Below are 13,706 nucleotides of genomic sequence, written 5' to 3'. Positions count from 1 at the left end.
GTCTGTTTATTTGTTCTTTCCTTGGTTAGAATGTTTCATCTCTATATCCTTTCAGTCTATCTGTAGTGCACTACATTCTTATTATTGTTCCTTTTCATCTTTGTTCTTGTCTGTTTTTCATCCTTGTATTTTTTTGCCCAAATGGCCGCCCATAGTACTGGAGATATAAACTGCATAACGGCAGTGCTAACTTTGACTAGCACTTGTGGACCGTTACAACTTATTTTTGGTGCGATGCTACTAAGTTTGTCGCTAGGATTATCTTGTGAAATCCCAACAAGAGCATGATTCATTAATATGTCTACCAGTATAGCCTTGTTTTACTTGGTCTCTTTAGTCATATTTGGAATTAATGATAAGTCGCATAACTGGGCCTGTACTATAGCCTAGGGCTGGTAATCAACGTTATTGTTTTCTCTGCATTGCTAACGTAAACTGTACTGCTAGTACTGTAGGCTAGATCTACATCGTTATGCTAGGTTTCACTTACTGCCTGAGAATAGCATACTGTATGTACTACAGTAGTAACAGTAAGACCAAACATTTCATAAGAACTAGCAGTGCTTCACGCGATCAGTAACAACGCCTGGACTTCGTTATCGCTGTGGTTCTTTTCCACATCTGATATATCAAAACCAAATCAAAATACAAGTAGACTGGGCCTAGTAAACACAAACAGATTTCACATTTTTTAGTGATGGATTCTCAATACATTGCAATGCAGGTTGGTCACAATGCAGTTGGACCTTTGAATTCTTTCACTGCAAATTATCCAGCTTCCCAGCCACGTCTACCCATGCGACAGGACAAATCAAGCAGGAGTATGCCCAAAGATACACAGGTGATACATACTGTAGTTATCTTAAAGGAATTGTCTGGTGGAAGATTTTGATACATTGTCTTTGTAGTTATTATTTTTCTCTTTCTAACCATGTAAAAATTGTCCCCATTCGACGTTTCATTCTTGTCGAAATCTGGTTTTCAAATTCACCAGTTTCTCACCAAAAGTACCGTTTGTTCGAACGCTTCAATATGGTGATTGACGTAGTGGTTGCAGATAGGCAAAACAGGCGACTTGAAGTTAGCACTCCCAATTCCGCAGCAAACAAACTCATGTGTAAGCACATTGGATTGCCTCATATATATAACGTACATACTCGCGAACGTATATACTACGATGCTCAGTTGGTGTACTTGTATAGCGTTACACATAGTACACTCACACTCAAACCACAGTTCATTAACTCTTCTTCGAAATCGCTGAAATAAAATTCACGGATCAAATTAACAGTAAAAGGAAACTTGTAAAGTATTCGTTAAACCGAAAGATGAAACTTGGCGCCGAATCGATGTCATCACAGAACTGTCCGATTGTAAACGTTAGGGTAGCCTATACACGCGAACATTCTTCGCGCTGAAGCTGGATACCGCGATGTGTAAACAACGAAGAGCCTGCTGTTAAAACTTATCTTGTGTTTCACAAAGACCACGAAACCACCGATCTACTACATATATTGCGGCTTAAGGAGTTTTTTTAAATCATATCTAATTTATAAGAAATTTCACCGGAAATTATTGAAGAAATTGATCGAATCGTTGTCAGAGCAGAATGTAGCAATGAGAAGCTTAGGCTTCGCAGAACTGTCCGATTGTCAACGTTTGAGTACAGCCTACATGCGAACATTTTTCGCGTTGGAGCTGGATAGCGCGATGTATAGCCTGAACAACTCGGAGTCTGCTGTTAAAATTTACCTTGTGTTACACAAAGACCACGGAACCACCGATCAAGTACATGGCTGCTTAAGGAGTTTTTGAAAACATATCTAATTTTAAAGAAATTTCACCGGAAATTAAGGAAGAAATTTATCTGTATACAAACGCTGTTTTTGTTGTGATTACCGTATAGGTACTGTGCGGAGGGTGGGTTATGACGCAATCTGCTATGGCAGAGCTGACGTCACGTATTGTACTGTTCAAATCATATTTGAAATGTCTATCCATAACGATTAAAAAATCGTTTCTCTGTCAAACGCAACATTAGCGTTCTCATACTTTGACAACATGTTTGGAAAATTATTTACTATTTTTTAAGCTAACTTCTTTGGGCCACCAGACAATCCTTTTAACTTTGTTAGGCCTACAGTAGATTAGAAGCAAAAGTATCTAGCATTGTCAGATACCCTCTTCAAATTTCAAAAATTGACCATGTAAAGTAACCCAAATTATGCTGGTAAGCCCCACAATAGTTTTTACACCAAACTGAAGTAAAAAAGATGGTGTTATTTTGTAAAGATAAGTCCAAATAATCATTATGTAGGCCTTTTAACTATTATCAGGTTCTTGCATTGACTCAAATTTTGTCTTTGTGTGCCCAATTTGAAGAATGAAAAGTATTCCATGTTTGATCTTTACATTGTACTATTGTTTATTAGAATAAGACTTCCACTCATTAATAGCAGAGTGTGTGCCATAAATATGAAAATTGAAAGGGTGCCATTATTGACAAGCATACTGTACTTTCAGAATATAGCCAGATTTTTGTCATTTTTTTTGGTCGAAATGTGTAGAAACAATATTAACAATTTATGAATCACATTATAGAAGTTACGTAAGTGACATAATTATTCATTAAAATTAATGAAAGTCAGGTTTCAAATGGTAAATGTGCAATACTTCACCCACTGTGCTAAAAAGTAAAAATAATGCTAGTATACTGTAGTCCAGTGTTCCTTAGGAATTGCCCAATTTGCCACTGAGTGTAGAGATACTGTAAGGTAGTTCTAGAAATGGCTTAAGATTAAGAATATATTTTAGCTCAAATAGGAGGGAAACAGCACCATAGCAAATAATGATAAAAGGAAAAGAAATTTCTACAACTAATTGTACAGATGACAAAACAGGTGTGACAAAAAAATGCAAGAATAGCTGGAATATGTACATAGTAAAAAAGAAGATTGCAAACGTTACTAGTATCACATTGAAAGTTCATTTAATGCTATGGTAACCATATATGTTTGGATTAATTTCCATGGACAAGGTCTCTGTTTCTGTCATACTTCAGCATTCTGGTGGATTTAAAAGTTTAGATAGATTTGTTCAAGAAGTTTCAACTGATTTTCAGTAAATATACAGACAAAAGTGTTCTTATTGGTAATTTAGCTTCCCCAATTTGAGCACAGAAATGCAAATTGATGTTAATAACAAATTTTCAATTTTAAAATGCATTACAATTTTCTTGCATTGGATTTTGGCCCTATGGCCACTCCCAATGAAATAAAGAAAACTTCCCAGAGAGGGGAGAGAGTACTCCTTCACTTAAACCCTTGACCAGACTACTATCTTTCTTCAAATAAAATATGATAACCACACTTATTAATTTCCTCAGAGCATCAAGATCCATTCATTACCTGTTCACAATTTGGAAAAACTCACAATGAAAAGCTACTCGTAACTAGAGAAATATCAGAAATATGTTAATTATCTAAGATAATACATCAATCATTGTTTACCTTTGCAAGGCTTTCCCTGCTTGATAATTTTGTGTTCTGACTCATAATTGTGGAAGATGTTTGATGTTTTTATTTATTTCTTCTGTTGACAAAAACAAAAAAACTGTTTCATGCTTTTTAATTCCCCAGATTCCAATTGCTAAGAAACTTTTAAGGCAGATCCACTTTCTTCTCAAGCAACTAAGCAGTGAGAGGGATGTTCTCCAACAGAAACTTGGAAGTAGTGAAGTGGAATGGCAGAATGAACATTGGAAAATCCAACGTACAAAGGTCTGTTTATTGATATCTAATGCTGTCTGATATATCTAGAGCACAGTACAGTAGTCACATGAACTAAACAAATGTTAACAACACCAAGCACTGAAGTGTTAAGACCAATTAAGTCCACCGCTCTTCTTGAATTCACCTTGAGCTTATATTGGTTATTTTAAACTTGATAGAAAACTCACATGTATGTGTGTTCATTCATGTAGCATGAATTTTTAGTGGGCATTATGGTTTCTATCCATCGACAGACTCTCAATAATTGTCTATTGTAAATCAGAGAGCCATTGTCTGCTATAAAGCATGTATACACTTGAAGTAGTGTAAGTTGCAATGTACACAGGGTAAATAGATTATAAGACTTCCATTTAAATCAAACCACTGTGCTGACATACATATATATAGCACTACGAATTATATTAGTGTGGAAGAGGTCAACTGTATCTTATCTTTGCAGAATTGTATAAATGATTAGGTCACCATAGGAGCTGTCCAAAATATGCTGCCTCACCATATTTATTGATCATTTCTTTATTTTTTTTTCATTTCAATGAGATTTTATTTGGACTGCAATTATGAGATTAGTAGCAATGACAGGTAGAGATCTATTAAAAGTACTTTAATGTTTGTAACATCTTCTCATCTTTTTAATAGCTGCTCTATGCTTTCAATCAAATACCAGTAACGAGCATCAGAAATATCTGGTGTCCTGAATTTACACTTGTTTGTATCTGCAGTACAGTAGCTGTAAAATGTGTTCCTCGTCAGTCTTTCAATTGAAGTAACTACATTTGCCCATATTTATTTTTGCAGGCTCGATTGACAGAAATCTTAGGGAAATTCACAACTGACTACCTGAATGACATATCCAAGAGACTTGACAAGCAGAGAAAAATGAGGGTAAGTCAGACATTAAAGGAGAAATTAACTCTGGGTTTTTGCAGTGTACATGCGGTAGGGGATAATTTTCTAATTCCATTTGTGACATAAGTAAGCAAACTAAAGTTACCCTGAATTTTATGCAAATTTCCCAATTATTTTTTTTACCGATTTGAACCACACCCATTTTGTTATTTTAAGAATTGAGGGCGCTTCAAAAGTGACGTAGGCGAGCCACTTTGTAACTTCAAAACAATGAAGCTTTGCATACGAGTTACAGTCTATTCACACTATGTTCGAGCATCTCGCTTAGCTTAATTGCGCTGGTTAAAATGCCTGAATGCCAAGCCTTTGGTTGTGTAACAGAAGAGGGGAGAGGAAGCAGGAAAAGGAAAAAGATATTTCATTATTCCAGATTGTCCGGTAAAGAGCGAACTTTCACTGAGGTGGCTGAACAATATCTCCTTCTCGCTTTCCAATGGCGAACAGAGCGCACACAGACACCATTCTTCGCAGTGGCTAACGGAACTGGTACTCGTATCAGAACGGAATTCGAGCCAACATCACCAACAGTCGCGGACTGTGATTCTTTGCACAACTCCTCCTCTCGATATCTCAGTTCTTCCTCTGAATATTCTGGTTCGAAAAGATACTATTCCAATCCAAAGGCTTCCATTTTCTTTTTTCAAGATATTTGCTCGACAGTAAATGATTTAACTTTTGGAGTGCAATGATGGATGTAAGTAATGCTATCACTAGGACTGAGTATGGGGTGAAAGCAATCTAAACACAGTAAATTCAAATTGTTGAAAAGGTCCCAATATTTTAAATTTCCACTGATACTCGTTACAATAATAAATTTTACACACGTTTTAAGCATTTTTTTGCAGATCAATAAAGACAAAAGATATTTTTTGATCGATATTTTATTCATTACTATTGTTAAAAGTACAATTCTAATTATTTTAGGGATTGGCAACTATTTTTTCCTGCAATACGACAAGTGGCTTGGTTTCGTCACGGTACATGGCGCGACACATGAACCACATTCAAATAGTTTATTCATCTCAAAGAAGGGACTTTTATGATGCTTTTCTATTGCTATTACTGGAAAGACCATCTGTCAAAACGTAAGAATGAAAACAAAAAAAGCTACTGTTTATGTCTCCTTTAAGTTAGTCTGTTAGTTACACAAACAATAATTGCTGATAAGTCAAAGGTCGCAGGGCCAGAAAGAAAAACAAAGACATTTTCTCACTTGTCACAATGATGCCATTCTCTCTCTGCTGTTGCTGCAAGATACACTCATGAAACTGCACGATCTTATATTTGCAGTTTTAACATGCTACAGGCTGTGGATTTCACCTACTATTACAGAAAATGTACAACATTTCAGCGAATTGTCAATTTTGAGTCCAGAGAACTTATATATTTCCTTAAAACATAAGCAATGTACCACATGCAAACTAGACAATGGGCAAGTGTTTTAGTCAATGGATGTCTTATCATTTTGAAGCAGCCAAAAGTAATCAGCTGTTTGAAATTCTAGGGAACTGAGTGTCTTTTTGTTTAGGCTTTAACAGGCACATTCAGCTGCATAGGTTTCAGCACTTGTTCAAACATAGGTCGGTTGTGTTAGTGCAAAAACAACAACAACATTATATCTGTTTCATTTTACATAGTTGAGAAAAAGAAAGCAAGTGCACAGAAAACATCAAGAGGAGAGGTTAGCCAAAGATGAGAGATCAAAGATGCAGAAAGAGTTGGATAAAGTGATAGCAACAGAGATGAAGGAAAAGGAAAAGAAGAAAACAGTAAGTTCTTGCGGAGTTTCACAGCTCCCATCCATACGTTCAGTGGTAGATTTAGGAAGGTAGAATACACAGAAGAGTGGCAGTATACCAGATACTGCAGGGTACCAATGAGATTGGGGGCAGTGGGGGGTGGGGTGGGACAGTCATGTGAATGCAGGAAGGGTGCATCATCAAAAGAGGAGACATCAGTGCTGATAATGTATCATCTGGGTGTACCAGTGAATTAAGCAATTATCTTCTTATTTTTCATCTTCTTTACCCTCCCATTCAGTATAAATGCTTCAATTTCAGGAGCTAAAATAAATGTACATCAATGACATGGCTTCTTTTGAGGTTTTATTATCATATTAGCATGGACCTTGTAAGGCTTATTTCTTGGATGGGTAAGAGAATCAAGATGTCACAACTCATATTATTGGATCTCTGGCAAACTAACAAATTCTTTTGAAGGATTAAATAAATAATTTTTGATGAACATTAAGAGGGGATGCGTGTTCGTAAAACTGAGAGCCCAATGTGGGACATCCTAGGAGTATTTGCTACTGGACATTCTTTTTTATGAAACACAATTTCAGCAATGGTGGATGCATAAGAGCTGGTAGAAGTGTTCAGAAAGTAACCCACTATAAGTAAGAAAGGTGCATCATTTTGTGTTGAGATGATAAGCCTTGTAATGATAGTGTTCAATAGGGTGTTCCGAGAGGCACTGGGACTACTTGAAGGTACAGTAACAATCCATACCAACCTGCTTATTATTAACAGTTTATTGAACAGGAAATGAAAACCTTAACATTAAATTCATATGAAATTGGAATATTTTGCTCTGTTTAAACTTGAAGGATGCAGAATTACAGAAGGAGATTGACAGTACACTCTCTGAAGTCAGACAGAAGAAACGAGATATGACTCAGCAACAAAACCTGTATCGAGCTCTCAGAAAGCTCCGTCTTATACGCCAAGGTACCATGTCTAACTCTTGTAAGTAAAGGTTTAAAAACCTTAGCATAAAAACTGAAAAGTTGGATGTCTAGTGTGAACAGTCCTACTACTTAAGTTTTGAAAATTGTTTTTATGTATTTATTTTGTGTGGTTTTCGTGTTTTTTGTCTGGCTGTTGTCAGGTACTGATTTATTAAGGATGTAATTGTAACAGTGATGCATTTTGATGGATTTTCATGACCGTGAGTCCCCAGTTTGGCTTTTAATGGTGACATCATATAATATGGGCTAATCTGAAATTGTTTGGCCTCTGAAATTTCACTTACAGATCAAAGAAAATTTGCCATATTTTGGCCTATTGAGTAATGAATGTATAACTTTATAAAGTTTCATACAGTATATATGGATACCTTTCCATTTTTATCCATTCTTTCTCTCCCCCCCCCCACTCTCCTAGCCCAGTGGAAGAAAGACTATCCCAGTGGTTACTTGGCATATCAGTAACATTAAAACTAGCATTAATGTAGCCAGTAAAAGAATGTAATTGTTAACCAGAGAGCCACAAGGCTTTGTGATGTTTTGCCACATTTAACATATGAGAACAATTAACGTACAGTATCATTCCCTACACATGGGATTCTAAGTTTCGTCCATCATATAATTCTAGTTTTTAGAACGGTTCTTGCACTAATATGGACCTACTGTACATATCAAGTATGAAGTCATCCAAGCTTTACTGTTAGAGTTATCATGTTGAAATGTTTGTTTCTTTGTGTCTGTTCTCACCAAAGCATCGCATCAAGATGGAGAGAACTTTGAGAGTGCCATGACCAAGCTGGAAGAGTTTGTCCGACAGCGATCCACCATGTACAGAGAGGAAGAGAAAACAATGCAGGTAATTTTGGATTAGTAAATTTCTTAAAGCAAAACTGCAAAGAGTTGGTTTAAATGACAATTTTGAAGTAAACAGAGCAACTGGTTGCTTGAATGACATTAATTCAGCATTGAATATAACCCCAGTGCAAATTTACTAACTTTGAAGCTCTTGGGTTTACACCTATCGATCAGTGGTAGGCTCCTATCGGTTTTTAGTCATTTTTTTCGATTTCATGGTGCTGGTTATATTCATCCAATTTCTATGTTGTTTTTTAGGAAAAGAGTGTGATGCTTAAAAACAAGAGATATTTCCCTGTATTCCAACAGTTGCTATTACATTTCATGAGCTCTATGTTACATCAACATTCTTTCAGGTGATGCTCGAAGGTGAGAGGACAGAAATGGTAGCTAAAGAGGATGAGCGTACGTTACGGAAGAAGGCAATTGCAGAAGAAGCTAGGTTGAAGCTACAGAAGGAGATGTTGTTTGGAGAGGGTAAGAGTATTCCATTTCTTTCTTCCATCTCAACATAGTGTAGGATTAGACATAGCAAGATTCAATTATCTGATCAGTTCAATCTTGCTTGGGTGCTGACCAAACAGAGGGTAAGACAAAAAAAAAGTAATGGAGTTGGATCATATTAATGTTACAATTATAAATAATAATATATCATACTATTATACAGTTCATATTAGCCCAAGGTTAAATGTTTTTAGGTAACTGACAGTTTTTGTGCGTCCAACAAATAAAGCAACATAATTTATAGGTAGTAATGATTGTTCAGCCAAGCAGCCTGGTATGACATCAACACTGTCAAAACATCATTTAAAGGTCACCAGAATTGCCCCAACTTTACATGCTAACAGATTTCAAAAGTACTCTGCAACTTACTCTCAGAGATAGAGGAAGGCTCAATTAGATAAATGTCTAAGAGATTAACGATGGTCTGAGGGTAGCAGTAAAATGCTTGTAACTGGAGTTTGAACATGAGTGCCCATTACTTGACTTTGTGGGGAATACTGAAGACCTTTCTAGTGAGAATGTGGCAAAGAGACAACCAAACTAAAGCACAGAGTCCAGTGAAGAATATTGACATACTGGAAAAGTTTAATGATATCTCTTCATTTAATTGAGTCTTTTTCTTAATAAATATTCCCTATTGTTACTAATGTAAGAGCTTACTTTTCTTACAAATGTGTGCAAAACAATTCTTCAACTGTTTATCGTCACAGAAACAGGAGTACTATTAAAATCAATGTTCAACAGTAATTGTAGTGAGATTCACGTAAGAACTGAATATCTGGATCTGCCAATGCTGTGTGTTAGCTACTCATCTCTATACGTTTATGCATCTTCATTGCATAAATTAATACATGAATGAGTACATTTGAAAAGTATAGACTTAAATTTGACAATTGCATAAAATTCAACTACTAAATCGTAAATTCCTGAACAGTAAATACAGACTTTGGAATGGACTATATGATGAGTGGTTTGACATGTGGGTCAAGAATTGAGATTGACCAATTCAGGGAATAAGTTAATGTTCAAATTTCTGTAAGCAGTGTTGAAGGCGCTGAAGTTTGTCTGCTTTTAACTACTATGATTCCTATGTAAATGGCTGCATTACATCTTCAGACTTGTATTGACCTTTGACCATCTTTCATGAATAAATCATTCCCTGCAATTAGTCATTCATTTACGATCCAAGTTTACCCTTGACAAAGATTCATTCATGATGGTGAATATTGTGAAAGTGTTTCTATTATGTTTGTACACTTTTGTCTGAACTTTTTTAGGAACTTTGGCAGAGAATGCAAGTGAATGGAACCCAATATCTAGGTTTTACAACCAGGCAAACGAAAACCTTCAGTGTTTTATAGATGTCAGGTGAGAAAACTGATTTCAAGATTATTAATAATTTTGAAAGTATCTATACAATTGCATTGAGTTATAGGATAGAATGGCCTTTCTCATACAAAATACATTGTAGAATCGACATTACAGTACCTATCAAAGACATGAAAGTCTCCAATTGCACACAGCAGACATCTAAGAGGCTTTGGTAATATACACAGTTAGGGCATTAACAGACGCTTTATGCATTCTGTAAATATTAATATAATCAAAGCGATACTGTTATAATTGTCTAAATTAAGTTTCTTTTGGAGACTTTCACACAACCATAGTAAGGTGCAGTGATAGTTTGCCCAGTTTTATGACCCTATCAGGGAAGATGGAGGAGTGCAAAATCCAGCCCTGCTTCTGAAACAAACAATTTCATTTTCAAATTATAGTCAAACAGATGTGTGTAAAGTAGATGTCTTGACCTTTCCATTTTAGAAAGTCAAGTGTGCAGAAAATATGTACTTTGTTGTGATTGTTTCCAACACAGTCCTAAGAAAGATAGTTTATGCTGTCGTGATTGGTATCGTTTTGTTTGTGTTTCTAATTGAATGTACAATGCAGCTGAACAAGAGTTTCAGATGAGGAGAATTGCCATTTAATTGACTACTTTTCTGGTTACATGACCTTACACGCATGTTAAAATAGTGAGCGAATTACAAAGTATGATAAAGGATTAGTTGTAATGACCATCTGAATGAACTTGGAACTTGGAACAATTCATTGGAAAGTACCTAAGAAAGAGGTGTTTTGTTCAGTTGTTAATGCAGAAATTTATGAGAAGAGGGCTGGGGCCAGAATCTTTGGAAGAGAATATGGGTGTATATGTAACCAATTATGGGATTTACTATGCACTAGTTGCATGACATAGTCTACACTGTGCAGGATCTGACAAACTTACACTCGTTTCTCATAACCTCTCTGGTACAGGAGACAATGGGATGCATTTATTAGTGAGGATCAACAAGATGCTACTAGAATACCACTCAACTGGATATCTCCTGCACCACCCTCCAGCGATAAATGGGCAAGTGCCATTAGTTAACCAACAGTTCCAGCAATGACTGGATATCTCCTGCACCACCCTCCAGCGATTAATGGGCAAGTGCCCTTAGTTAACCAACAGTTCCAGCATCGACTGGATATCTCCTGCACCACCCTCCAGCTATATATTGGGAAGTGCCGTTAGTTAACCAAAAGTTCCAGCATGGACTGGATATCTCCTGCACCACCCTCTAGCTTTTATATTGGGAAGTGCCGTTAGTTAACCAAAAGTTCCAGCATCATGTGGATATCTCCTGCACCACCCTCCAGCGAGATATGGACAAGTGCCGTTAGTTAACCAAAAGTTCCAGCATCAACTGGATATCTCCTGCACCACCCTCCAGCGATTTATGGGCAACTGCTGTTAGTTAACCAACAGTTCCAGCATCAACTGGGTATCTCCTGCCACTCTCCAGCAATATATGGGCAAGTGCCGTTAGTTAACCAACGGTTCCAGCATCAACTGGATATCTCCTGCACCACCTTCCAGCGATTTATGGGCAACTGCTGTTAGTTAAACAACAGTTCCAGCATCGACTGGATATCTCCTGCACCACCCTCCAGCTATATATTGGGAAGTGCCGTTAGTTAACCAAAAGTTCCAGCATCGACTGGATATCTCCTGCACCACCCTCCAGCTATATATTGGGAAGTGCCGTTAGTTAACCAAAAGTTCCAGCATCAAGTGGATATCTCCTGCACCACCCTCCAGCGTGATATGGGCAAGTGCCCGTTAGTTAACCAACAGTTTGAGTATCAACAAAGAGTACTTGCAGTGACCATCAGCAGGTAAATAGTTTCTAACCTATATAACAGGTGACTTAAGACACAAAGCTAAGTTTGATATTTTAAAGCTGCTGTCAGTACTGGTCGTATGTCTATACCATGTCACAAGGCGTCAAAATATAAATTCATGAAAAAGGTCTCCACGAGTTTGCTTTTCTCTCTTATTTGGTATTTACAATATATGCAGTTTGGGAATAATGGCAAAAGGGCTTCACAGTCCAAACTACACAATCCGTCGCATCGGAGCGCAGCGCCCTTTCTCTCAACGAGGGTGTATAACATGGCTAGGAAACGCCTACCAGTAAAAACCCTGCAATAATTAAATGAATGATAACCTATCATGCTCGAAATAAACTATACAATGTCCTCACGATGTGGTTGGAATCCGTAACACAATATCGATATTATGCTTAACCTCTTGAAATAGTTATCACCCAAAAGTTTATACACTTTTAGCTTGTTGGTCAAGTTACATTTCATGAAAATACTTTTCCTTACACTTTTACCTAAATCTCCAATCTACAAGTATACTGTAACTACTTCCTGCCTAGCTTACATCGCATGTCTTAGTGTAATATGCACAACAAGACATTGCACAATTTTCAACCTATCACTTCAATAACATCATTTAATTTAAAGACCACTAATAGTTTACTTTACATAAATACCAACATATAATTTACATACAAAATATGAGGCCAACTTACAGGCAGGACTCTCCTTTAAACCTGGTTAATACTCAAGACTTCCCTCTTACAGAGGATGTGAGTTAACACTCACAGAGGATACATAGGTTCCCAGGCCCCCACCCTTTTACTAAACCAAAACTTTCTTATTAACATAATAATGTAGTCGGCATGTACCTACAAGCGTTTGTTACCAAACTTAGGAACTTACACTACAATACTGACCAGTGGCGACGTTCTCATCCCAGATAATATATATACAAAAACAAAATATTCTTATTGTACCCCTGCCTGGACTGGACATGTGACACTATTATACCCCTGCCTGGACTCTGTTATACCCCTGCCTGGACATGTGACACTATTATACCCTGGACTAGACATGTGACACTATCATACACCTGCCTGGACATGTGACAGTGCTATACCCCAGCCTGGACTGGACATTATTATACTCCTGCATCGACTGGACATGTGACACTTTTATACCCCTGCATTGACTGGACATGTGACACCAAGGGTGGCTGAACCGGGGGGCACAGGGGGCACGTGCCCCCCACTTTTCCCCAGGTTAAAAATGTGCCCTTTTTCTACATAAAAAATTGAGGTGTCTTAAGTTACCAAGAGGCCAGGGAACCAGAATGAACACTCGGGAAGGGCTGTTTCCGGCCATCTGAGGGGTTTGTAAAACCAAAAATTTTCTAGTACGCTCCCCGCCAATCGATGGTGGCGCTCCGCTCAGATAGTTGTGCATACAACTTTGCAAATCCTGGCTACCCCCCTGACTTTTAATGAATTTCTGTGGGTCAAACTCAGAGCTATTTCGAATGGAAAAATTTGTTAAGATATTAACAAGAAATATACTCTAATTCGGAAGATTCCTACATTAGCAACTAGCATGATTTCACCTCATTTTGTCTCAAAAGAAAACTTGTTCCTGGTTTCCCAATTTGCACATTGGGTATTGCAGTGCTAGTATGCATATTTTCCTTGAGGGGGGGGGGG

At 37.2% G+C, this 13,706-nt stretch overlaps 1 protein-coding gene across 1 annotated transcript; it reads left to right on the top strand.

Moving 5' to 3' along the window:
• Nucleotides 1–210: 210 nt before the first annotated feature.
• On the top strand, nt 211–12,154 carry LOC139979198 (uncharacterized). The gene is made up of 10 exons (XM_071989952.1): nt 211–229; nt 725–841; nt 3,639–3,779; nt 4,587–4,673; nt 6,335–6,466; nt 7,306–7,444; nt 8,196–8,299; nt 8,655–8,775; nt 10,080–10,170; nt 11,116–12,154. The coding sequence occupies exons 2-10, from the start codon at nt 797–799 to the stop codon at nt 11,228–11,230; spliced, it is 975 nt and encodes a 324-aa protein (XP_071846053.1). The 5' UTR covers nt 211–229; nt 725–796; the 3' UTR covers nt 11,231–12,154.
• The last annotated feature ends 1,552 nt before the right edge of the window (nt 12,155–13,706 follow it).

This window comes from Apostichopus japonicus, chromosome 13 (genome assembly GCF_037975245.1).
Source record: "Apostichopus japonicus isolate 1M-3 chromosome 13, ASM3797524v1, whole genome shotgun sequence".
In the NCBI taxonomy this organism is placed as follows: Eukaryota; Metazoa; Echinodermata; class Holothuroidea; order Aspidochirotida; family Stichopodidae; genus Apostichopus; species Apostichopus japonicus.
The sequence above is the reverse complement of the archived record's forward strand: the minus strand, read 5'-3'. Positions and strand labels throughout refer to the sequence as shown.